Here is a 24347-nt window from a genome sequence, read left to right on the forward strand (position 1 = left end):
TTCCACACGGACAGTGGGCTCATTAAACGTAGTGACCAACGGCAAGTAGCGTAATTACACGCTGATAGGAGATCATCAGAATGTGCCAGCACGTGACCTATCCCTATGGAGTTTAATGGTAGACAAAGGTAAATACATTCACACGCTGGATGATACAAAACTGCAGACACACGGAAAAGCATAAAAGAAGAGCACAACTATTCAACAAATGATGAGTGCAGGGAGCTGGAGATGATAAGATATGGAGAGACAGGGAGAGAAAGATTGACAGCAGAGGGAGAAAGAGAGGAACGGAGGGAGTCTTTGCAGCGTCCATTTATTTTCCCCCATCATGAAGCAAGATACAGAGAGCCAGGGAAACAGAGAAAAAAGACAGCATGGGCAGAACGATGGGTAAGGTAGAGACTAGAGAGAGAGAGAGAGGGAAAGAGAGATGGTGGGTGTCTGCCGTCTCCATTCATTCCCATGATTAGCAGAGCTGTAGACTCTTATCCAGTGCTCTCCACTCTGCCAGTCCTCTCTGTGATGTACATCTGTGTCCACTGGGGGCTACAATTAGCCCATCAAACTCATTCCAGCCGGGACTCGGTGCCGCCTCTCAAACCCCCTCACTCTCTGGAGCCTACTCCTCCAAAGAGACGGGCAACTTGTAAGACTGGGGGAGGTAGCCTTTGAAGTCCCAGGCGTTGCCGAGGCCTCCCTTTTTGCTCATATCAAGGGTGAGGAGATATAACAATTAAAACAGCAAGAGAGGCAGGCCCACACCACGGCGTGCATGCATGCACAGCACACAGGCTTGTGCAGATGCAGGAGAGCTCGTGGGCATCAAGCACGTTCTCTCAGAAGAAGGTGGGCCACAATAGAGGAGAGACAAGCGAGCCGTTGGCATTGCGGCTAATGGATCACCACCGAGCGTGGTACAAGTGATGGAGGAATTTGACACACATTTCCTAGCGTCTTTTTCAACCTTCTATCCATCCCAATTTTCTCTCCGTTGCTTCTCTGTCATTATCTCCCTTTCTTCAACTGGTACAAAACAGAAGTTATCGGTCTTACTGCTAGTTACTCAAGCTCAGATGGGCATTAGTGTAAGTGACCCCACGTTGCATAAGACACAGCTTTACTCCTCTCTGCTCCAGTGGGGCTCAGTGGCAACCTTCCAGGTAATTACACAGCACTGACTACCAGCCCAGATAGATAGCCCACACACACTTGCAAACAGGCACGAACACACACACCGGCAGAATCAGTCTCACACACAGCCAGACACAAACCCACATCATTTTAAGGAGGATTACAATGACTTCAATCTGAGCCTGTTCTTCAAGCCCCCTATACACGGCGATACTCCCCTGTCAACTCCTTCGCCTTTAGCGTATTGTACTATATGTATAGTAGGACTGGCTCTGTACGGTGCAGGGTCATCTGTAGTTAAAACATGTGTGCTTATGCAGATGCAACGGAGCATGTGGTCCGCATTAGCTACAGCAAGGAGCAGTAGCCAAAAAGAGCTAAACCAGCGTTTTAGCAGCCGTCTAGTCTAGCATGTCAAAAGGGTCACTTATTATTTATTCCGAGTCTGCCCTTTTAGCAGTTTATCAACAAACTGTATCATAGTGATATAGCAAAAAAAATAGCTAATGCATACTTTTTGCATTTAATTGCAAACATAAATTGGATACCAGTTTTGAGTACATTGCACTGCAAAACAAAAGAAAGAGTCATGCTTCATAAAACTAAGAAGCGTTCTTTCTTTTGTCTGTTATTTTAGACTCTTCTCTAAAGACAGAATCCCATTTTAAAAAAAACAAAACGGCTATGGTCTCAATGAATACCAGTGAGAATCAACTGAGCTATTCAGGCTGCCAGTTGATTTATCCATGCCTCGCTACACACCAATCAGCTCGCCCGCCGGCCACACCAACAGCCAGTCACTTGTCTGCCATTTCAACGCAAGATGGAGACAGTGCCAAAAGTTCCAATTAAAATCTCCGTTCACCATGACGTGTGAGGGGAAAAAGCCCAAACGCTGGGCTTTCCAACAAAGTCGAGGAAAACACAACAAAAGCTGCCGAATGCTACGGACAAGCCGCATCTTCTCGGTTTCTGCCGAGCACAAAATAAATAAGCATGAAGAGGAGGAGGAAGAGGGGGGGACGTCTTGTTACGAAGGAACAGAGCATGTAACAGATAACAGAGCGACAGTGTTCAAAGAAGAAGGCAGGCCCGTAAAACTTGCGCAGATTCGACATCATCGCCTCACTGTCCCTTAATGAGCCTGTAAAGAAGAGCCTGTCGCGTGTCCGCAAAACCACGCCTGTCTCACTCCAATCACAATGCCTCACAGGTTTTTATTCAAATCTCTCTCTCTCTCACACACACACACACACACACACACACACACACACACACACACACACACACCTGTCACACAGCCACTCTACATCTGTGCTGTTTATTTTGCTCACAAAGGATGTTAACAAGACAAATGAATGAATAAATGCACAAATAATGCATTTAGATCATGTTAATAATGTATGAAAAGTAAACTGCTTTTTTTGCTTTTTGACAGCTATCCCAATGCTGAGGACTTTGCAGACTTTGGTGGTGGGTTCATTATTTTGTCCTATTTCCCAGGTTGCAACTCTTGTGCTCTTGCGCTTTTATTGACAGTCTGGCCAGTGCCTGGTGCACATGGCAGATCTGTTGATCCATCACCAGATATAATAGTGTATCCACTAACTATATTATCTAACAGATTTTTCATAACAACGTGCCCATATTTCAATGAAATTGGGCAATGTTTCCCAGACATGTATGGCAATTATGACGTAAAATGTAAAATGTTTCTCCTTCACCTTGATTGATTTAAATGGTATGTTAATAAGCCATTTAAATCAGAGATGATTTTTAGAGGGCTGGAAAAACAACTAAATAAAAAAGCATGTGCACACCTGCAGAGGCATGCAAATACAAATCACCTGCCTCGGTCTGAGCCGTTCCAAATTTTCACAACTATTCAACAACAAAAAACACCTAAGAGAGAAACTGACTTGGAAGAAAAATAGTCTCAAGTCAAATTTCATAGCTTTTTTTGAGGATTCAGACGAGACAAAAGAAGAGCCCGGCACTCAGTCATCATCGACTACACTGACTGCGGAAGAAAACATCAAAAACACAGCCAAACAAATAAAGAAAGTTCAGAGATGTCTTCACTGAAACCGCTGAGAAGAACAAAATAAAATAAATTGGGGGTTAGTCTCGCTCAGGTTGAGCTGACACACGTGAAAACAATATAAAAGAGGTTTGAGGAAAGAGAAGGAGGAGGACAATGCAAAACTATTCAGGAATTAGATACCGAGTGTTCTTAACTAATCCCCCGACCCGCTCTCCTGCCGTACGAGCAGGGAAACTAAACCTAATTCAGGGCAGCTTAAGGGCTCCCTGGAAACAGTCAGCATTCCACCGGCCAACACACACAAACACACACACACACACACACACACACACACACACACACACACACACACACACACACACACACACACACACACACACACACACACACACACACACACACACACACAGAGAGAGAGAGAAAGAGGTGTTAAACTTTAACTGCCACAGTGCATTCAACTGTAGCAATAAATTGCTCTTTGGGGATGTGGGGTTCATCGCCTCTCCGTACACCCCCAGTGCGCCCTACCCCTCTCCAAAATCCACCCAAAAATCTCTCACCCCAAAGTGTGGCTACCGCAGTCAGGCAAACAACCAGCCAGGGGATGGGTGCTCCAACACAAGGGGCGCTGTGCCAGTCCAAACAGTGGATTAGCAGGCGAGAGCGTGCTGAGCGTCTGACGGTGATTCAAGAGGACAGCAGACTGTAGCACTATATACGTAGGTATATGTGATGGGCTTTGCAGTAGAATGTTAGAGTTGTGCAGCCAGGGGCTCCACTGCTATTTGACCCTAACCTACGGACATCTTTCAGCCAGATACAGCAATAAATAGTCCTTAAAGGGATAGTTCAGCATATTGGTTTCCTTGGCCTGTAAGCAGTATATGGACAAGGTGTGACAGCAATCCATGCTTTGGTTTAGTTTCCCTGGCCCGGTTTCCAAATGCTAAGGTTTTAGCATTTGTGACACATTTCTCCTGCAAGTCATCGGACCAATGTCAGCGTTCTTCACGCATTATGTTCAAATCATCTATAAGTGACTTTGTTGAGCTTCACAATCAATTTTAGATACCTTCGGATGACTTGGATATGATGAACGAAATATGCTAATATCAGTCCCATGACTCGAATGGGATTTGTGACACAAATGCTAATATGGAAACAGTGCCAGGGAAGCTAAACCAAAACATGGATTGCAGTCATACCTTGTCCATCGATTGCTTACAGGGTAAGGAAACCAATATGTGATTTTGTAATTTGGGTGAACTGTCCCTTCAATGAGTGCGGTTACATGCACACAATAAAGCGATTATTGTGGATAGTCAGATTGATATAATCGATTAAAACTTTTGTATGCTTTGCAAAAATAACAATTTCCCTAATAATCATGTTTAAATGGACACATCTGAAATCAGGCTACCTGATGGCACTCTGATAAATGTAGAAAATCGCCAATCAATATAAACGTTCTACTTCAGCGAACATGTTATTTTTGGGAAGCATATTTGATTCTGAGTTCGGACATAAAGTGTGAAAATTACTTCTAAGACACATACATTCAGTTGTTCCGAACACACTTCACTCGGCTGGTGCTAGCACATGAGCAGATCAAATACACCGCTGGACGCCGATTAAGGTGTTTACATGTCCTAATAGTATGAAAGATTGCTCAGAAAACCAGATGTTTTAATTAGAATATGCTTACTTAGATTTTGACCTTACGCCAATTAAGACAAACAAAGTAAGGTGTTCACGGTACTTTTGCATAATCTGTCCACTGCCATAATCAGTTTAATATAGAAGTATTAGCGTGCATGTCAAAGTACTCAATGAGAAATCTTTACGACCTTATTTCTAGAGGGTTCATCACTTTAGTCTTTATTTACATTTTTTCCTTTAACTTTCTGACCAAGTAAGCTCCTGCAGTGATTTCATAGAGCGCTAACACCAGAGTCATGATGGACACTCAAACACATACTGTACTCTGGAGCCAAACAGTGCTCTAAATTCTACAGGCGACTCTAGGGATATTCTCTAAATCACTTCACCCTACTCTCCAAAGTTCATATAAAAACTTCCTGGAAAAGGGGCAGGCTGTTCTGAAGGAAAAACAAAGAGTTTCAGAAAGTTACACCTCTGTCTATAATCCCACACAATTTAGCCTAGTAAGAATGTGAGAACAGAGGAGGTTTCTATAAAAACAAATCATTGGTTTGGGAACGGATGTGTGTAAAAACTCTCTCCAAAGATTGGGATCTGCTGAGTCAATACATTGTGTACTGAGGCCCACTTGAGTTAGCGTAAATCAAATCATCTCAATTTTGCAGTACACTGACAAAAACTAACTGACAGAGCAAAAGAAGAAAACATGCCATCCTTTGTTGGGGGTATCAGGCTGGACTATAGGCCACTTGTTAAGTTAAAGCCTAAGCCTCCTTTTCCTCCTCCTCATCATTTGCCTCCTTCACACCGCCCATCCTATTTCTTCTCCTCTTTGTCACTCAGCTGAAACCAGTCATTCCATTCCTCCGCTGGGAAAAGGAGGTCACGTATCGACTTGCTCAGTGTCCCTCTCTCTCTCCAGCCACAAGACCCTCCAAAAGACCCCCCTTTCTTCTTCCTCCTCCTCCCCCCATCTCAGTCCATCACTCTATCCAACCCGGAACATCCCATCCCACCTCCCCATTTCAATTCTTCCATACTTACCCTTCCCTCTGCCCCCAGTCCCCCCTTCCCACCCCAACCATGCCCTCAGCCCAATACTAATTGGTAAATCTGTTGAACCATAGCAGTTCCAACAATGAGACACCTGGAGTTCTGTCAAAACAAATTTCCCTGTGAAACGGCCTCAAGTACTAATACAGTACACACTCACAACCCAGCCAAAGAATCAGATGTGGGACTTGGGAAGTGGAGGAGGGAGAGAGGATTGGTCAAGCAGGGGGATATAGAAATTATAGTAAATTATCATTATTTGGAAAATAAGTAGTGGGATGAGGTGGGATATTTTCTAAGTTTCTTAAAGACCAATATGACAAATGAACTTTGTCTGCACATTGTACCATGATTTAGGGACAACTGCAAACCTAAGCTGCTATTTTAAAAAGATCAGTGCCACCATCACTGTCTTTCCTTTTCTGCTCTCAAGTACACGCACACACACACTTGTTTAACTATCCTTATGGGGACCAAACAATAGATTCCCATTCAAAATCATATTTTCCCTAACCTTAACCCTAAAGACTCGCACACATCGCACCGGATGTGGGTCTAGCGTTCGCCTGCCTATCGTTCAGTGCGCTGAACGGGACCACCCGCTGTAGACGTCTAACTGACTAAATGTTTTACTCGATACTACATGTAAAATCAGTGTGCATTCGGTTCGCAAATTATGTTCAGAGGTGCTAAGTACTCTTGGCCAGCAAACGCTATTGGTGTGACTGAGCCCTAACCCTATCCTTAACCCTAATTGTAACCCTAAACGTAACCCCTAAGCCTAAAATAGCCTTTTTCCTTGTGGGGACCTGCGAAATGTCCCCACTTGTCCAAATGTACCTTGTTTTACTATCCTTGTGAGGACTGCTGGTCCCCACAAGGATAGTAAAACCAAAAACACACACACGCACAATTGTGCTTGACAACCTTACTTGACCTGACTGAGACTGCTTATCTAGCACACAAACATACACACACACCTACATTGGATTTGGCACACATACATCTAAACCTTGAGAGACACGGACACTAAAGAATATGCAGACAAACACATATTTAAGACGCACTCACACAGAAACACAGACATAGACACACCCAACAGAGCTCCTGCCCTACCTAGTCAAACAGGTTCTAGCAGACACTTTTAAGAGGAGGGAGGGAGGGAAAACTAGAAGGAGGAAAATCTCTCTCCACTTGACATTTAAGGTTGTTGTTTCCAAAAGTGTTTTTCCAAGTGCAATGACTTTATTACCAAAACGGTCTTGATGGAGCATGGAAAATCAACAAGCAATTGATAAGCTGGAGGAATTCAAGCAGGCAACTCAAGAGTCCGGGGTCCTTTCAAAGGATACAAAAATGTGTTTTCTTCTTGGCTCCTCAATGACAACCCATGTCCCGCCGTTCCTGTCACTCCCTTCATCAGGCTAACCATGCAACCATGAGCTATAATCTAGCCTAACCCACTGATCTGGCAGCAGTCAGCTCTGCAGACCAAGGCTAACCATTATGTCCCCATCCATTCAAACCCTGACTGTTTGGGTCCGTCAAGGAGGACACCATAGTTAAATGAGACACTGGGTAGTAATATAAAAATGTGAAACAAACCATTCATGGTCCTTGGATGGCTCTAAGCACCTTCTGACAACAGCAGAACAATTCAGAAAAGCTAGACAGCCTTGTCTCGTCCGAGTCCCTTGTCTTCAACATCGACCTCCCCCCCGCCAACATAAATACATAGGCAGACACACACAGTCACTTAGACCACACACACACACACACACACACACACACACACACACACACACGCACACGCACACACGCACAGCATTTTCTAGTTAACTTCTTGCTGGCTCACATTCAACCACAGATGCTGATAAAATAGAGAATCCTCTTCAAGACAACTGTAGATTAAAATAGAACAGAAAGATTCTCTCTCCTGGATGGTAATTCAAACACAAAAACAAATTTGTATTTATACAGAGTACAGTCCTCCAGCAAAAGACTGGAAAAATGTGTGACAAATGTTTACCAAAATCCTCAGAACTGATGGAGATTCAGATCAACATATACATTATCCATTTGATTTCAATCACTTTTTCAAAGCACTCCTTTTGATTTGAACCAAACCTTCAATACATGTTTGCCCATTGAAGAAGTGCTCAGAAAGTGATGTTTTGGACCTGAATGCCAAGACAAAGGTCCTCAAAGTTGACCTATTTTGCATACCATGAGACAATGTCCATCATTGGAAAAGATATTGATATTTATTGATAATTATTGATACAATTTAATTGTCAAAACATTTCAGAATTTATTTTTTATAACATTTTTTTTGTACTTTTTTTGTCAATTATCTAAAAATGTGTAGATGCCAATTTTTTTCATATTCACATGTTGTAGCTTAGACCCTATTTTACATTATCTGAGGTTTTTGTGATGTGCCGCCATCGGTTGAGACACAACATGCTCTTGGATGCAGGGTAGGCGTCATGTTTTGGCTGAAAAATATACTAAAATGGGAATAAATCTGAAATGTCAACTTTCTAACGTTACCACAAAGATGGTTGGATTCAGCCACAATGTTGACTTAAACGGGAATATCTGTTGTTTTAAATTATACTGTCAATCCTCCATAGGAAACCTATTGAAATCATATAAATATAGATAATAGAATAGACATGACCATTAAAGTTAACATTCGATGGTGGGTAGACCGGTGGCCATCTTTGTGATAGCAATTAGAAGCTAAATTGTCAACTAAATGGAAATGGAAATGGTGTACCAGCTAAATTGCAGTGGTCTGAAGGGATAAGTCCATTCTATGAATTCTAGTTCTGTGTTTGAAATGACGCCCACCCTGTATTCAAGAGCATTTAGTGTCTCAACCGATTATGTAAAGTAGGGTCTAAGCTACAACATATGCCAGGGATAGGATGATTTTTTTGTACACTGCAAATTGACCACAAAGCCCAAAAAGAGATTGGATTTGAAAATAATAATAATTTCGTACTTTCATTACATTGAGACACGATCACGTCTCTTTTTTAATTTGTGGGACAACTTGGTGAACAGATTTCCTAAATAAAATTCATTTTTAGCTGAATTCCTGGTGATGTTTATCTCGCTTGCGGGCCGGTTTTGGCGACTGTTGCCGACCCCTGACATACAGCACCAGTCAAACGTTTGGACACACCTACTCATTCAAGAGTTTTCCTTATTTTACTACGAAGACATCAAAGGAGCTCCCACATATGCTGAACACTTGTTGGCTGCTTTTCCTTCACTCTGCGGTCCAACTCATCCCAAACTATTTCAATTGGGTTGAGGTAGGGTGATTGTGGAGGCCAGGTCATCTGATGCAGCACTCCATCACGCTCCTTCTTGGTCAAACAGCCCTTACACAGCCTGGAGGTGTGTTGGGTCATTGTCCTGTTGGAAAACAAATGATAGTCCCACTAAGCGCAAACCAGATGGGATGGCGTATTGCTGCAGAATGCTGTTTTAGCCATGCTGGTTAAGTGTGCCTTGAATTCTAAATATATCACAGACAGTGTCACCAGCAAAACACCCCCACACCAACACACCTCCTCCATGCTTCACAGTGGGAACCACACATGCGGAGATAATCTGTTCACCTACTCTGCGTCTCACAAAGACACATTGGAACCAAAAATCTCAAATTTGGACTCATCAAACCGAAGGACAGATTTCCACCGGTCTAATGTCAATTGCTTGTGTTTCTTGGCCCAAGCAAGTCTCTTCTTCTGATTGGTGTCCTTCAGTTTCTTTACAGCAAGTCGACCATGAAGGCCTGACTCACGCAGTCTCCTCTGAACAGTTGATGTTGAGATGTGTCTGTTACTTGAACTCTGTGATGCATTCATTTGGTCTGCAATCTGAGGTGCAGTTAACTGTAATGAACTTATCCTCTGCAGCAGAGGTAACTCTGGGTCTTCCTTTCTTGTGGCGGTCCTCATGAGACAGTTTCATCATTGCGTTTGATGATTTTTGCGACTGCAATTGAAGAAACTTTTAAAGTTCTTGACATTTTCCGTATTGAATGATTTTCATGTCTTAAAGTAATGATGGACTCTCGTTTCTCTTTGCTTATTTGAGCTGTTCTTGCCATTATATGGACTTGGTCTTTAACCAAATAGGGCTTTCTTCTGTATACCACCCCTACCTTGTCACAACACAATTGATTGGCTCAAATGCATTAAGGAAATAAATTCCACAAATTACATTTTAACAAGGCAACCTGTTAATTTAATTGCATTCCAGGTGACTACCTCATGAAGCTAGTTGAGAGAATGCCAAGAGTGTGCAAAGCTGTCATCAAGTCAAAGGGTAGCTACTTTGAAGAATAAAAAAAAGATATTGTTTTGTTTAAGACTTTTTTGGTTACTACATGAATGCATATATGTTATTATTCTACAATGTAGAAAATAGTACAAATAAAGAAAAACCCTTGAATGAGTAGGTGTGTCCATACTTTTGACTGGTACTGTATGTGAAAATGATTTTTTTCTCGTTTATGCGTTTTTAGATAATCGACCTTAAGGTAAAAAAGTATTACATTTTAATTCCCCCAAGACATTGTTAAATAGTTTGACAACCTTGTTTGCAAGCTTTTAAATTACATCAAATTCAACCGTTTATCTTTTCCAATGATGAAGACATGGATGTCTCATGGCCATACCATGAGACATCCATGTCTTCATCACTGGAAAAGATAAACAATTGAGTTGGGGTATGCGAAATGGGTCACCTTGAAACACCTTTATCTCCTAAATGTTTTGGCATTCAGGTCCAAAAAGTCCCTTTCTGACCACTTCTTCCATGGGCAAAATGTAAGCAAAGTTTTATTTAAATCAAAAAGGATGCTGTCAAAAGTGATTGAATTCAAATGGATTTAACCTATACTGTTTGACAGAAACCTTTATGGACCTGAAAGCATCATTATATACCATGTTCAAACAGCAGAGACTTAAATCAATAGACACTTTGGCACTGTTGTAAAGCCAAAGGGCACAATCCCTGTCGATGGAGACCGTAATGCTACCTTAAGAATAAACATTCTAAACCATCTGATGTTAGCTACACCAGAGACAAAGCACAGTCAGCAACCTGAGCTGGGCTACATCAAGTATCACAACACTAGTGGGTTACAAGCCAGTTACTTACAGAACACAGTTCACAGTCTTTTAGAAGCATCTCAGGAAATCAGGATTGTCAGAGAACTAGGAATGTATGTGTTGCACAAGACATGAGTACATATTTAGTGTGAAAACCATGGCTAAAAGGTCAGTAGGTTAAGGCTGTCAAAAGTATCCAAGACATATCTGCACCAGCTGCCATTTCAGAGCAACAAAGCAAGTCAACAACACAGCAGTAGCAGCACTGAATCAGTAGCAAACACAACAACATAGCATGATTAGGCTATCATTTGGATTATGGTTGTTATTATTACTTTTTTTTATTTTATCAACATCATCATAATTTGTCAGTTGTTATTTTGGCATCATCAACCAGCTAACAAGATACTTGGAATTCAAAGTTCTCACCAACTGAAATTGGTGAAGGCTCAGATCTGACTGTCCGGGGAATTCCAAGCAGAAGGGCCCCTGAAAGGCAAAGACGGACGTTCCCGAGTCACACAATTATATCAGCTCACACACACATCATCCTAGCCTACCAGGAACATGAATGTAAAGCAGTGTGTTTTCACTTTCCAAAAGAAATAGGCCTAATGCTTTTTTTCACTAGCTAGGCTATTCATTTATTTAACCTTCTATTTCCTTTCCTTATGGCTACCTCAGCTTTCTCCAGGGTGCCATGCCTATCCGTATACACACACATTACACAGAGAATATGAGAATATGGGTTGGCTTTGGGTTGGTTACATGGCTGTTATACTGTTATACACTGGAGTTTCTCAGCTGTTCTCGCTGCTGGTTCAAAGACATCGCCTTCTTTGGCTCTTAAGTAAATGCAGCTTGCACTAGGGTGAACATGGGGAGATGTATTCCTGTGCATTAGGGAGGTGTGCAGCTAACAGCCAAATCATGTTTTACATCACTCTAAAATCAGGAGAGGAATGCATGGAAAGAAAGAGGGAGGAAAAAAGAGGAAAAGGGAAAAGAAACAGGGAAGGAGATGAAGAGTTCATGTATCATTTTACAAAAAAACTCACACACAATCATTCAGGCACAAACACACAGACCCCAAAAAACTACTGAACCACCTAAGTTAGTTATGACAAAGTGTTTTCACCATATACAGTACTGAAACCTCACACATAATGTTACTGTACAGGTTAGCCTACTCTGCACAAAAGTCAATAAGTCTTGTGTGCTTGACCCTATGACTGCTTGACCCCGTTGGAGACAGATTCCTCTCAACAGGATTACAGTATATACAGTGGTTATCGTTGTGACTGCTTGCACGCACACAAACACAGTCTAGATCAGCCCATTACCCAGGGTGGCCTAAGTTTACAGGGGTTAGCCTACATAAATGCTAAATACCACCCAGAGGTAAAAAGGACAAATGATCTCTCAACCATTCATGTGCGTATAAAAGCCGCTATTCACATTTCTTCCTGCAATCAGATGAGGCCTAGAGTGCATTCCCGAGGAAAAAATATTGAACAATAAAGGAAAAGGTACAACAAACTAGGCTACGCACTATTACAGGTCAGAATCTGGACGGAATTTTTCCTCTATAAATCCCTATAAATTCCACTGTCGCTTGCTCAGTCATTCCTTTGTTGGCTGCTCAGCAGACACTGACTGTCATTGGGAAGTCTGTAAACAACTGGACATTCAGTGTTGTAGAGAAACAATGACTTTGTCTAGATTGGTTTTCACTGAGTGAAACAGAAAACCCCTATTACCCACTCTTGTCACAGTTCCCATGATTGACACACGTCTCAGCTGGTCTCACATTTGGCCCCCAAGATGGTTATGATGTCAGCATGACAGTGCAACGTCTGGTTTGAGACAATGGACAGGGCCAAGGCCTGTTGGGTGGCCAGAAGAGGCACAAAGCCCCCTGTCTAAGGGTGAGGCCATGTCTCCCACCAACAGAAGAGCCGAAGGGGCTCTGGTCTAGAGCACTACTGCCATAACAATAGACAGCATTGCATTCTTCTGTGATAATGCTACCACTGACTTTGCTCAGTCTACCCAGAGCTTGCAGACTAAAGTAAGGATGATTATCTGAGCAAGGTAGAGGAAGAGAGAGAGCGAGAGAGAGGGGGGGGGGGAGAGAGACAGAGGGAGAGAGAGAGGTCTCCCCTCATAAACAGTGAGGGTAGTGTGTCTCCAGTCTGTGACCCTGGGGGCGCTCATTAACAGTGAGGCCAGGCTCTCCCACCAGGGCTTCCAACCCACAGAGTTATTGTCTGTACAGCCCAGGTGGACTGCAATTCATAGGGAGGAGACTTGTCTTTATTTAACGTTTCTCAACATACAAAGATGGACGTGGAGTGGACAAGAGACCACTGGCCATGTCTTTTCTAAGGATGACCGGCCAAGCTGTTTAGCCACAGTGGGGGACTGAGAAGTCATTGTGGGCATTTCCTGAACAAATCTATTCTTTTTTGAAAAATTGGGAAGGAGACTTAATTTCAAGCCAACTCCCACTCCCATTCTGTAGCTCTTGTTCTAGTGCACTTTTCTATGGAGAGACAAATTGGCCTAAAACGTGAAAGCCAAGTGTTCATTGGTTCAGGTGGGAGGTCTTGCCACACATAGATGTAATGGTCAGATTCCATCACTTACTCAACACTCATTATCATACACTTGGGAGTAGGCACACAACAGGACACTATACTCCCTCAAGTTCCATTCTTCACTGCTCCTGACACACAAACACGGACACACACTACACTGAGGCCTGGTTAGGAAATGGTTAACACTCCAGCCGTCCCCTGCTGCCAGTGAAAGCCTAGAAAACAATGGAGACATTGTCCAGCCTGAACAGACTCTGAGGAAAGGACTAGTGTGGTGTGGAGTGTGTGTGTATGTGTGCGCATACTCTCTTGCTCGCAAACATATGCATATTTCTGCCCCAGTTCCCAGCATGTCAATTTAAGAAACATTGTCAAAAATGTTTGACTTGCACCACAATAGTAACTCTAAAGTGGCCTCTAATTTAGGTTATTCATCACTTAACCTAGGGGTGGGCAGAAATTATGGCTCGAGGGCCACATTGGGATTTCAAAATTCTGAACTGATTTGTTCATCAAAAGTTATTTGAAGGCCAGAAGGAGGACAGTTATTTGAAAATGTAAAGGTCCATTATAATTTCTACATACTTTCTATCTAGTTTTAGACCTCAAGAGTGGCCTGGAGTGTTATTTTACCCCCCCCCCCCAAACCCCCCTAAAAAAACTGACAGCCTATCATTTACGTTGTCCGATGACTGAGTTAGAAGATGACTCAATATTTTAAAGCCAACAACAAGTGACGTACCCTTTCTTACATTCCCTTACACAATTCTTGCCTTACAGAGTTGAAATGTAAAGTACTTTCTCAACTTGAATGTGTAAAGAAATGGCATGACCAGAACACCACCATGTTATGCTACTGGGACACAGCAATGTCCTGCTTGAGTAGCAGCAGTTGCCAGCTGTGATGTGGGGGCACACACACACACGAAACAGATCCCGTAACAAATCAAAAATCTGTCACGTGGCTCAAAACAAATCCTATTTCGAGTACCTCTAAGCTACTAGGAAAATGGCATAATACATCAGCCGATGTAGGCCTACTGTATTTGGTGCACCAACAATTTAACAAGAAAGGATAACCTTCAGTTTTTTTATAGATGACTGTCAACTCATTGAGTTTTGAGAATTGACTGTGTTTATGTGTGTATGAAAATGAGTCAAATGAAGATACTGTAGCATACGACTCTACGAACTGAGGGCTATTTTATACAAGATTCTCTCAGACTGTTGACTATGTGAAGCACAAGACAAAAATGTCTCTCCCTGGGTTTCTTTTTGAAAAAAATACACATCAATAGACATAAATAAATAATAACTTTCTGCCAATGGTCTAAAAGTTCAGCGGCAGCGGTTTGGAGGCTGCCCCGCGGGGCGGTCAGACACATCAAAGGGCCAGGCATGCCTCCTTAGCAGGCATGGAGGAGAGGGGCACGCCCTCGTAACGACAAGCCCCTGTGAGGTCACTTCCTCCTTTCCCTTCATGGCTGACCCTCAAGAGTTCCACCTACTTCTACCCCAGAAACGGACCTATCCATAGATTCTACACAAGACCGTATGTTTTTGTTTGATTCTATGTGTATCTGCCCCTATGTCTATTTCCATCTCTTTGTCTATCTGTCCATCAGTCTTTGTCCTTCTCCATCTCTCATTGCTCAATTTAGCATTTGTATGTATATCTCAAACTTTATATTTTTGTCTTATTTACTATTTCACTCTCTCTGACTTTCTGAAGTTGTTGAAGGGTCACTTGAACTTCGGATCGCTCTCTCCTTATCGCTGGTGCCTATCGGCTGGCTTTTATCGCTACGGTGCAGATGGCACATTTCAAGCCAAAGATCGGTCAAGGTGCCCAGGTGTTTTTCCCACTTGAAAGCAAAAAGAAACGACTGTTTACGGCCACATTTTTTTATAAGGGGATTACGTAAAGCAGGGATCATTGACTACATTCAGCCATGGGTCGATTTGTAGAATGAAAATTGACCGCAAGAAGCCCAAACAGATATAATATTTGACTAAAACATACTAATTTCAAACCTTGCTTACATTTGTATACGATCATATATACAGGTAACTGCCAAAATAATGGAAACACTTGAGTAAATGAGGGATACAAAGTACTGTATATTGAAAGCAGGTGCTTCCACACAGGTGTAATTCCTGAGTTTATTAAGCAATTAACATCCCATCATGCTTAGGGTCATGTATAAAAATGCTGGGCAGGTTATTATTTTGGTCATTATTTTGGCTACCATGGCTATGCCACCATAGGATAACTATGCCCCCATCCATAGGGCACGAATGGTCACTGAATGGTTTGATGAGCATGAGAACGATGTAAACCATATGCCATGGTCATTTCAGTCAACAGATCTCAATCTTAACACTTCTGGAAGATTCTGGAGCAGCACCTGAAACAGCGTTTTCCACCACCATCAACAAAACACCAAATTATGGAATTTCCAGTGGAAGAATGGTGTCGCATCCCTCCAGTAGAGTTCCAGACACTTGTAGAATCTATGCCACGGTGCATTGAAGTCGTTCTGGCTCGAGGTGGCCCAACACCCTATTAAGACACTTTATGTTGGTGTTTCCTTTATTTTGGATTTGGCAGTTACCTGTATCTCTAGTATGCTTGAGAATACTTTGGAACAGATTTCCATAATTCAAATCACTTGGAGTTGATTTGCTGGTGGTTTTACAGTATTTTATGTCCAACAATAATATATATATATATATATATATATATTATTCTTTTTACTTGGGAGGGCTGATGTAAAGGAACATATAAACCAGTGGCATTGAAACCTTTTCACCTGGGACCCCATTTTGTCACACCCTGACCATAGAGAGCCCTTGGTTCTCTATGGTGTAGTAGGTCAGGGCGTGACTAGGGGGTGATCTAGTATGTCTATTTCTATGTTGGTGCTAATATGGTTCCCAATTAGAGGCAGCTGTTTATCGTTGCCTCTGATTGGGGATCATATTTAGGTAGCAATTTCCCCACCTGTGTTTTGTGGGATATTGATTGTTAGTGTGTTTGGGCATACGTCCTCATGGTCTTTGTAAGTTTTATTTTGTTTTGTTAGTTTCACTTAAATATGTGGAACTATACTCACGCTGCGCCTTGGTCCGATCATTTTCAAGAACGTGACATTTTTTCCCGCAAGAATTTCTGGGGACAATTTTATTTTTTTGCAAGAATTTCTCACGACCCCACCCAAATCTAATGACAACCATAAAATACATTTTTACATCAACAAATAACCTTGAATTCATTACATTTTCATCTATTATAAAAGAAACCAATGAAAGCACTTACTCAATAAAGTGTAATTTTTCTAATTTATATTTCTCAAAAAAAGTTTGTATTGTCCCATAAAATAATCTGTATACATTTTTTGCCCCCCCCCCAAAAAAAATAGGTAAACATTTGCTCAATAAAATTGTATTTTCAAAGGTATCTTTCTCAAACGTATATTGTCCCCTAAAATAATCTGTACAAACTTAATTTGTTTGGGAGTTTCCCTACAAACCCACTAGGAGTTGCACCCCCCGACTATGAATACCACTGATATAGACCATGTTGGTTGGGGGGGATTGGGGTTTGATTGAGATACGAAGGGCCAAAGTGTTATGTCTGGCATTGCCAGAGTCGCCAAAACCGATCTGTCAATCTGTCTATCCGTTAACACTGGTACGATGCAAATCAGGGAAACTTCTAATAAAACTCCCCTCAGTTGGAGATAAATGGAGGGCAGGAGGGAGAAGACAATAAAAGCTTCATCTCACATTCAATTTGATCACTTACACTAACAGTAAGTGCATTCAGGTGCAGCAACACCTCTGATCTTACCAACTCCCACGTTTTTTATCAAACAAATAAATAAACAATGAAGATAAACGCTTTTGCTGGAGTAACAAGATGCTAATGCATTCTGACTGCGAAGCATTTTAACTGTAACCATGTTTTGGACGTCATCTTACGAAACTCTTAAAACCCTCGGTACGAAGGAGCAATGGAAGATGTGAGGTGATAAGTATTTAAAGCCATATGACTCATGGAGGAATAAAAACTGAAGCATTTACCTGCAGCTTAACTGCCTCCTACCAGCTTAATGATTTCAGAGGAAATGGTGTCTTAAAATAACCAGGCAAGTTGGGCCTCCTGAACTTTACGGTATAAAAATAACACTGGCGTCTCTCTGAGAATAAGGAGGGCCTGTCCTACTGAGTTTGCTTGTTGTGTTCGTTAGAGCACTGTCATCGCCATCTCTTTGTCTTAAGCAAAACTTTTGACAGGGTTTCTGCTTTAAAAAACGGACTATTTTAAGCTTTACTTAGCAAAAATAGGCAAAAGACCAAGAGGGCTGGCTTTCCAACTTTCTCTTACTGTTGAACTGGAAACCATTGATGATAGTATTTTTTATTGTGGCTCATAAAAACTAGCTCTACTTATCAAATACCAACAGTGACTCATGTGGAGACAGTTCCTTAACATCATTTAAGCCACTAAATATTCACATCCTTGTGTAAAACTCATGACCTAAACAAATGTTGACTACACATATTCGCTCCATGGGTCAACACGGGGTCAGCTATGTGGTTAAGTCTAAATCAATCAGACACTCATATGCACAATGGGTCTATAGTGTAGCCTTAACTAAGTGTATGTCCGATATTATTGTATAGAGACCATGTATGAACTTTAACGTTGGCGTTATCTCAACTATCCTAATTACAACTCTAGAAACAATGCTACCCACCATGCCAATACTGGCTCACTTTTAGTCACCTTACTAACACCAACTTTTATTCCACACCTTTTTATATTCTTCATTATATACCACCTTTACATTGGCCAAACATGGACAAATCTGTTAATAATAGAGAACTAGCTTTTTAAATATTGACATGGACCCTATTAGACTATCACTGTCCAGTCACGTAGCCAGCCCGGGCTCAGGGCGGTCATGCTCTTTGGAAAGTGAACAGCGTGGGTTAGTTAACAATGTGGCTATAGCTCCTCCTTCACTATGCTCATAAAGTCAGAAGAGTAAACATTCCTGCTCTGAGGTTGTGGGTCATCTCCATAGTTTTCCTATTAGGTTAAGCTAATTATCCATCTGCAAACTCTACTGTACAGTAAGCACTGGGTTGGGCCTTGTGTCGCCACACACACTGCGTCGGAAGCGGCGTGGCCGTCCAAAGAGCAATGGCCATCTGCCACTTTGGCAACTCCACTACAGCTGCCAGCTTATCCCTTTCACAGAGTGAGCTTTCCCTTACAATTGGCTTTACGCAATCAATACAGTCAATATAATGCATATAATAGGGTTGGGCTCAATTCAGGCTCAATAAGGCAGTCAACTCAGGAAGTGATTCGAATTTAACATTCAGACATTTTTTCAGTTTATTGAAGTCATTGAAAATAAATAAAAAAACATTTTGATTATTGAATTGTACTTTTTGTTTACTTCCTGATTTGACTGCCTTCAATTCGAATTGATCCCAACCCTGGTCTCTAGGTATTTCAGTTAGTCACTGACATCCATTCAACAGATTTTGTGTTGGAAAAAGAGGGTATACAGAGGTATACAATACAGGATACAGGAGAAGGGTAGTATTTCTGTTTTAGGGGCAAAAGGAGATAGAGAAATGTAAAGGAATAAAGAGGAGGTTACTTACAACAATGTGTGCTGGTGACGGGGACCGGGCATCTTTAAGTGCTTGTCTACTTTGAAGACTTCCGTGGTTAACATCTAGCAAGGGCCATTTCATCTGTAGGTACTGTATGGTGAGAAAGAAACAAAATGGACAAAGAAAGAAAAACATGTTACCAATGCAGAAAGTTAAAAGCCAAAACATTAACACAAAGGAATCAACATTCTAAATGTGATCACATGATTTAGAAAGTAAAAACAAACTCAAAAGCAAGCAGATGGGGATCCCATAGCGGGTGACACACATGGTGGGTTTTGCCTCATAACATGTTTTCGGTGTCATATTAGTCAGAAAAAACTACTATAGTAGATTGAAACCATTTATTACAGATATCATACATAAACATTAAAAAAGAGAACTACATGTCCTTGCAGTTTGAACGGGATACAGTAGTTGTGTTGTAGGGCATGCATTCGAGAATTTGAACCGTTCCAAATCTTAGGTAAGCTAAATCACTGCTTCTATGCCTGAGAAGGCTACTGTATGTGGATTATGGGTTTAGAATGATTTGATGTCATAAATGTGACCACTCTGAGATTCCAGGTGACTTGAATGACTTTTATTGCTCAGCCTCATAAAACGGTGCACTGTGGATCCACTGGCCCTTATTATGGGTCTGAATCCACCTAGTGACTTTCCCAGTGAATGATTGATTTGGCTTTATTAGGCCTGAGTGACACATACACAGAGAGCGAGATTGCGAGAGAGAGAGAGAGAGAGCGAGAGAGAGAGAGAGAGAAGGGAAGGAGGGGGAGAGAGAGAGAGAGAGCGGGAAGGGAAGGAGGGGGAGCGAGAGAGCAGGAGATTGAGAGAGAGAGAGACAGAGAGAGAGAGAGAGAGAGAGAGAGAGAGAGAGAGAGAGGGAAGGAGGGGGAGCGAGAGAGCAGGAGATTGAGAGCGAAAGAGAGAGAGAGAGAGAGAGAGAGAGAGAGAGAGAGAGAGAGGGAAGGAGGGGGAGTGAGAGAGCAGGAGATTGAGAGAGAGAGAGAGAGAGAGAGAGAGAGAGAGAGAGAGAGAGAAAGAGCGAGAGACTTACACGAGACATAGACCATTTTCTCATAAATTTGGTAGAGCCCTTTAAATCAGATGATATGCCAATTGCTTTGGCGACATAGTCTACCATATTTCGTTTACTGACGAGGAAGGAAGGAGGAGGAAGAACAGTTGCTCTGAATTATGAGCTAAGCCATCAGGGAGAGCAAAGTCTAAACCACTGTAAGACAAACCTTACAGGGGCAAGACCATCATAAAGAAGAAGCCTAGCATCTTAAGTATTGTGACCAATATCTTCCTTGTCAACAGGTCATATTGACAAAATGTACCTTCAAAGGATTCAAGGATACTCATAATGCAATAACATTATAATGCAAAGCATAATATCCCCCCCACTCATTCCACAACCCACAGCTGAATGCTTTCCCTTCTAGACATCTATTTGCTGTGCCTGCCCTTTGCTATAGCTAATGCTCCCACTCCATTCTGGCCCAGTGATCCTAGGGGATGACCCTGCTATCAGCTGTGACATAGTCTCCCTTACGAATGTCAAGGCCACCTAATCGGAGGGGGTACAGACTGAGGTCACCTCAGCTGCCTGCGCTCAGAGAAGGCCCCCAACATTAGTTAAGTTACTGGGGGGTCAACCGGGTGAAACAGGCACTTATTGTACAGTGTGAAAAATAGAACTACTAAATATCATGGCAGGGCACACTGTGTAAGACCTTTCCATACCGCTTACTGCAAGAGAGTACATTCAAATAGGTAAGCAAACAATATGTCCAACAGTGACAGGAGTTCCCTGAATTTGCAGGTGGGGCTGTGCACAAACTGATGGGAATGCAGACAGTCCAAATATTGAGGGCAAAATACACTGTCATAAAGAACTATAAAACCCTGTACAGTTGATGTACATGTAACATGAACAACAACTAAATATACACAGGGAGAGCAACAGAAAACGAGCGCAACAAGGTCAGGTAGGAAAACAGACACCAAGCCAATAAGACAAAATTAAGAGATGAAAGAGAAAAAGGAGAGTGAAAGAAATAGGGGTTCATTAGTAGGGCCGGAACGATCATTAGTATCGTGGCAAGGAAACAAAACACAAAACAGATTGAACTTCTTAAGGAAAACAGCCCTAATGTTGGAAACAAACATCATTATGTTGTCATCCAGAGTCACATTTATTTATTTATTTATTTATAGCACATACATACAACAGGTTTTTAAAGTACCAAAGAGTTTGGTCTGCTTCGTATTTTCACTTTTGCCATGGAAACAAATATTACAATACTGGTATCGTCACAGCCCTAGTCATTAGAGTTGGCTAGTAGAAACACAAGATGCCGCCTCATACCACACTGGGTCCCCCCCCAAAGGAAAATTCTGACAAGTCAAGTTGGCCTTGTATCTTGGCCTCTGATGCAATCGGAACATCAACCGCTGGGCTAGCTAGGATTCTGGCCAAAGAACTCGTCCAGAGCAAGTCTCTGTCCTCTAAGTATGGGCCTGTGCTAGAATAAATCTGTACACTTCTACACTGTGTTGCTGTGTGCATCTGCCTGTCTGTGGTTGTTACTACATCAGCAAGAGTTTGTGTTTGCGAGCATGTGGCATGTGTGTATTTGTGTGTGTGCTTGTGTGTGTGTCACGACCTTTCCTGAGACCGTGGCTAAATCAGTGGTAATTAGCAGAGAGTTCACCACAGGGTGCATTGCTGTGGCTTGTGCTTGAGGGAGTTATTGACTCCCGTCCTCTGGCTGGCTCCACAACCACTCATTTATGACCCCCACAAGGCTTTTACTGCAACTGTCTTTGTTTGCGTTTGTTTGTGCGTCGAAGGGTAGAAAGTATGACTTGTAAAGCTCCAGTGTTGTGGTCTTTTGGTTTTTACAGACCACCCATATTGGGTATTAATTGCCATGAAGGGGGGTGGAGTGTTGAGAGTGATGGTACCACTGTTATCTATGAGGTAGCTCAAGACAGCCTATACTGGTGCAAGAGGGGCTGGTGGATGGCAGGTTACAAATTCTGATTCCAGTCATGGGAAGGTTTTATCATAGACTAGACTTGCCAAATGATTGTCCAAGCTGAGCACACAGATGCACACAAATATTCAGACACAACCGCAGGGAGGCCTTCAGTGAGGGGACATCCCTTAAGCCTCTGTCTTGAGGTGGTGGGTGGGGGGTGAAAGGTGACACTCCAGAGTGTGGCGCTGGAGCAGAGAGAGGAAGAGTGCACATGCCCTAACAGGCGGCTCCACTTCAGCCTGCTATTGCAAATGTTCTCACACGCTAATCCCTCCTGGAGGTTTTACAAGCATGCCAAGGAGAACGGAGCCCAGGCGAGTGCCAAGCTTTCCGACCCCACCTCCTCCCCATTTCCCCTCCAACGCCTACTGACGGATGCGTCGCCTGGGCTTGAGTAGGCCGTGACCCCTGACCCCTCTCTGCCGCCCGGCTCCTCCTCCTCCCACCCAAAAAACTCTCCCACTATTAGGGCCCCCTTGGTAACTCAAGAGCCATTCCAATGTGACAAATTGCTCCGGCGTTCCAGGATAACTCTCTCGCCCCCCACCTCTTCTTCCTCCCTTTACCCCCATCCCCCCATCTCTCGCCCCTAAGAGCCACCCAGAGTACACACTGTGCATCAGGGGCTTCCCCCTCTCCTCCCTCTCGCTCCCCCTCTGCCCCTCCTCGCCTCGCCGGGCCCCACAATGGGAGCTGAATGACTCAATTGTCTCTGATGAAGTAAAAGACAAGGGAGTCCTCTAAATCCTTACAGAGGGATGAACTCTCCCTCTCTCGCCTGGAGATTTCCCATAGTGACAAGCAAACTGGTTAGAAAGGGGGTGAGAGTGAGTGATAGAGGGAAAGAGGGTGGTCTTAAAAAATAGCCCCAAGCCCCCACATTTCACTACCAAGGTCCAACTGCTGGACTGTCTGCTCGCCATATTTGAGTGACTGATGCAAAAGTTCAGCTTGACATGGTATGAGCTGCTGAATGTGACCCAGACACACTAACTTTCATCACAATGCAAAGAAGCTGAGGCTAACCCAGTGCCATCCGTTATACAGAAGGACACAGCGGGAGACAACAGAGTGCATTGTGAGTGCTCACACATCATCCTCACATGTCCACACCATAAGTTGGGTGATAGTACTGAATATTTGATTTGGAATATGAGAGGACTCTTATTTCAAATATAGAACAAATAGACTACTAGAACATTTTAACCTGAAATACTTTGATACATATGTCATTAACACTAGTCTAACGCATAATGTTACTAAAGCACTCCCAAAATGTATTTATTGAAAAATAAGCTAAGCAAATCAAATCCATTAAAATATTCTCATGCACTTTTATTAGCTATAAACTATGTACACTGAGTCAGCTACCCTGAATTCTAGAGGTGGTCAATGCTGTGAAACCTGTTCTTGTTGAAACCCCATCTGATGTGTTTATTACAAGCAACCCGAGCCTCGGCACATACCGGCTTGTTCATATTTGTTTGGATTAACAGCAGAGGCTTTTCCCCAATCAGACAAATAGGTCTCCTAACGTGCCAAAGTGGCTTGGAACACCGGGAATATTCCCAGCAGGCCTGCGAGAGAGGATGAAGTGAATCTCGGTCTCAGGCCGAACGGGGTCCAGAGGCATTCCTGCCACGTAAACAATGTTAGGGGGAGATCGACGGAAGAGAGAGAGAGCGGGAAAGAGGGGAGAGCAGCTCGGATTTACAGCCAACATATGGAGCCTGGGTCTTGCTCCGGAGACCTCGGCAGATCCCCGGCCCATCTGTGGCCGTGTGGGCTGCTGCCTCATAGTGCAGCCATGACACAGCCACCGCCATCCAGACATACAGTAGGAGCAGTGGGCGTGTACCACACACATACATAAACACACACTTTGACATGTAGGCTACAAGGAGCAACACATGTGCATTCACACAGTGACACATGCATGTACGCATATACTCAAATAAAAAATACATAA

The 24347-nt window shown here is 42.7% G+C and overlaps 1 protein-coding gene across 30 annotated transcripts in view; it reads right to left on the reverse strand.

Moving 5' to 3' along the window:
- LOC115201081 (transcription factor 7-like 2) overlaps positions 1-24347 on the reverse strand; it is a 96383-nt gene that overhangs the window by 43404 nt on the left and 28632 nt on the right. For 21 of the 30 annotated variants that reach the window (XM_029764329.1, XM_029764325.1, XM_029764326.1 and 18 more), the window contains exons 4-5: positions 19314-19415; positions 11458-11517 (exon numbers count right to left, since the gene is read on the reverse strand). In XM_029764329.1, coding sequence (XP_029620189.1) covers positions 11458-11517; positions 19314-19415 — 162 coding nt within the window. The remainder of the gene's footprint in view (positions 1-11457; positions 11518-19313; positions 19416-24347) is intronic. The other 9 variants (XM_029764337.1, XM_029764342.1, XM_029764345.1 and 6 more) reach the window with 1 other exon arrangement.

Source organism: Salmo trutta, chromosome 10, assembly GCF_901001165.1.
Source record: "Salmo trutta chromosome 10, fSalTru1.1, whole genome shotgun sequence".
Classification (NCBI taxonomy): domain Eukaryota; kingdom Metazoa; phylum Chordata; class Actinopteri; order Salmoniformes; family Salmonidae; genus Salmo; species Salmo trutta.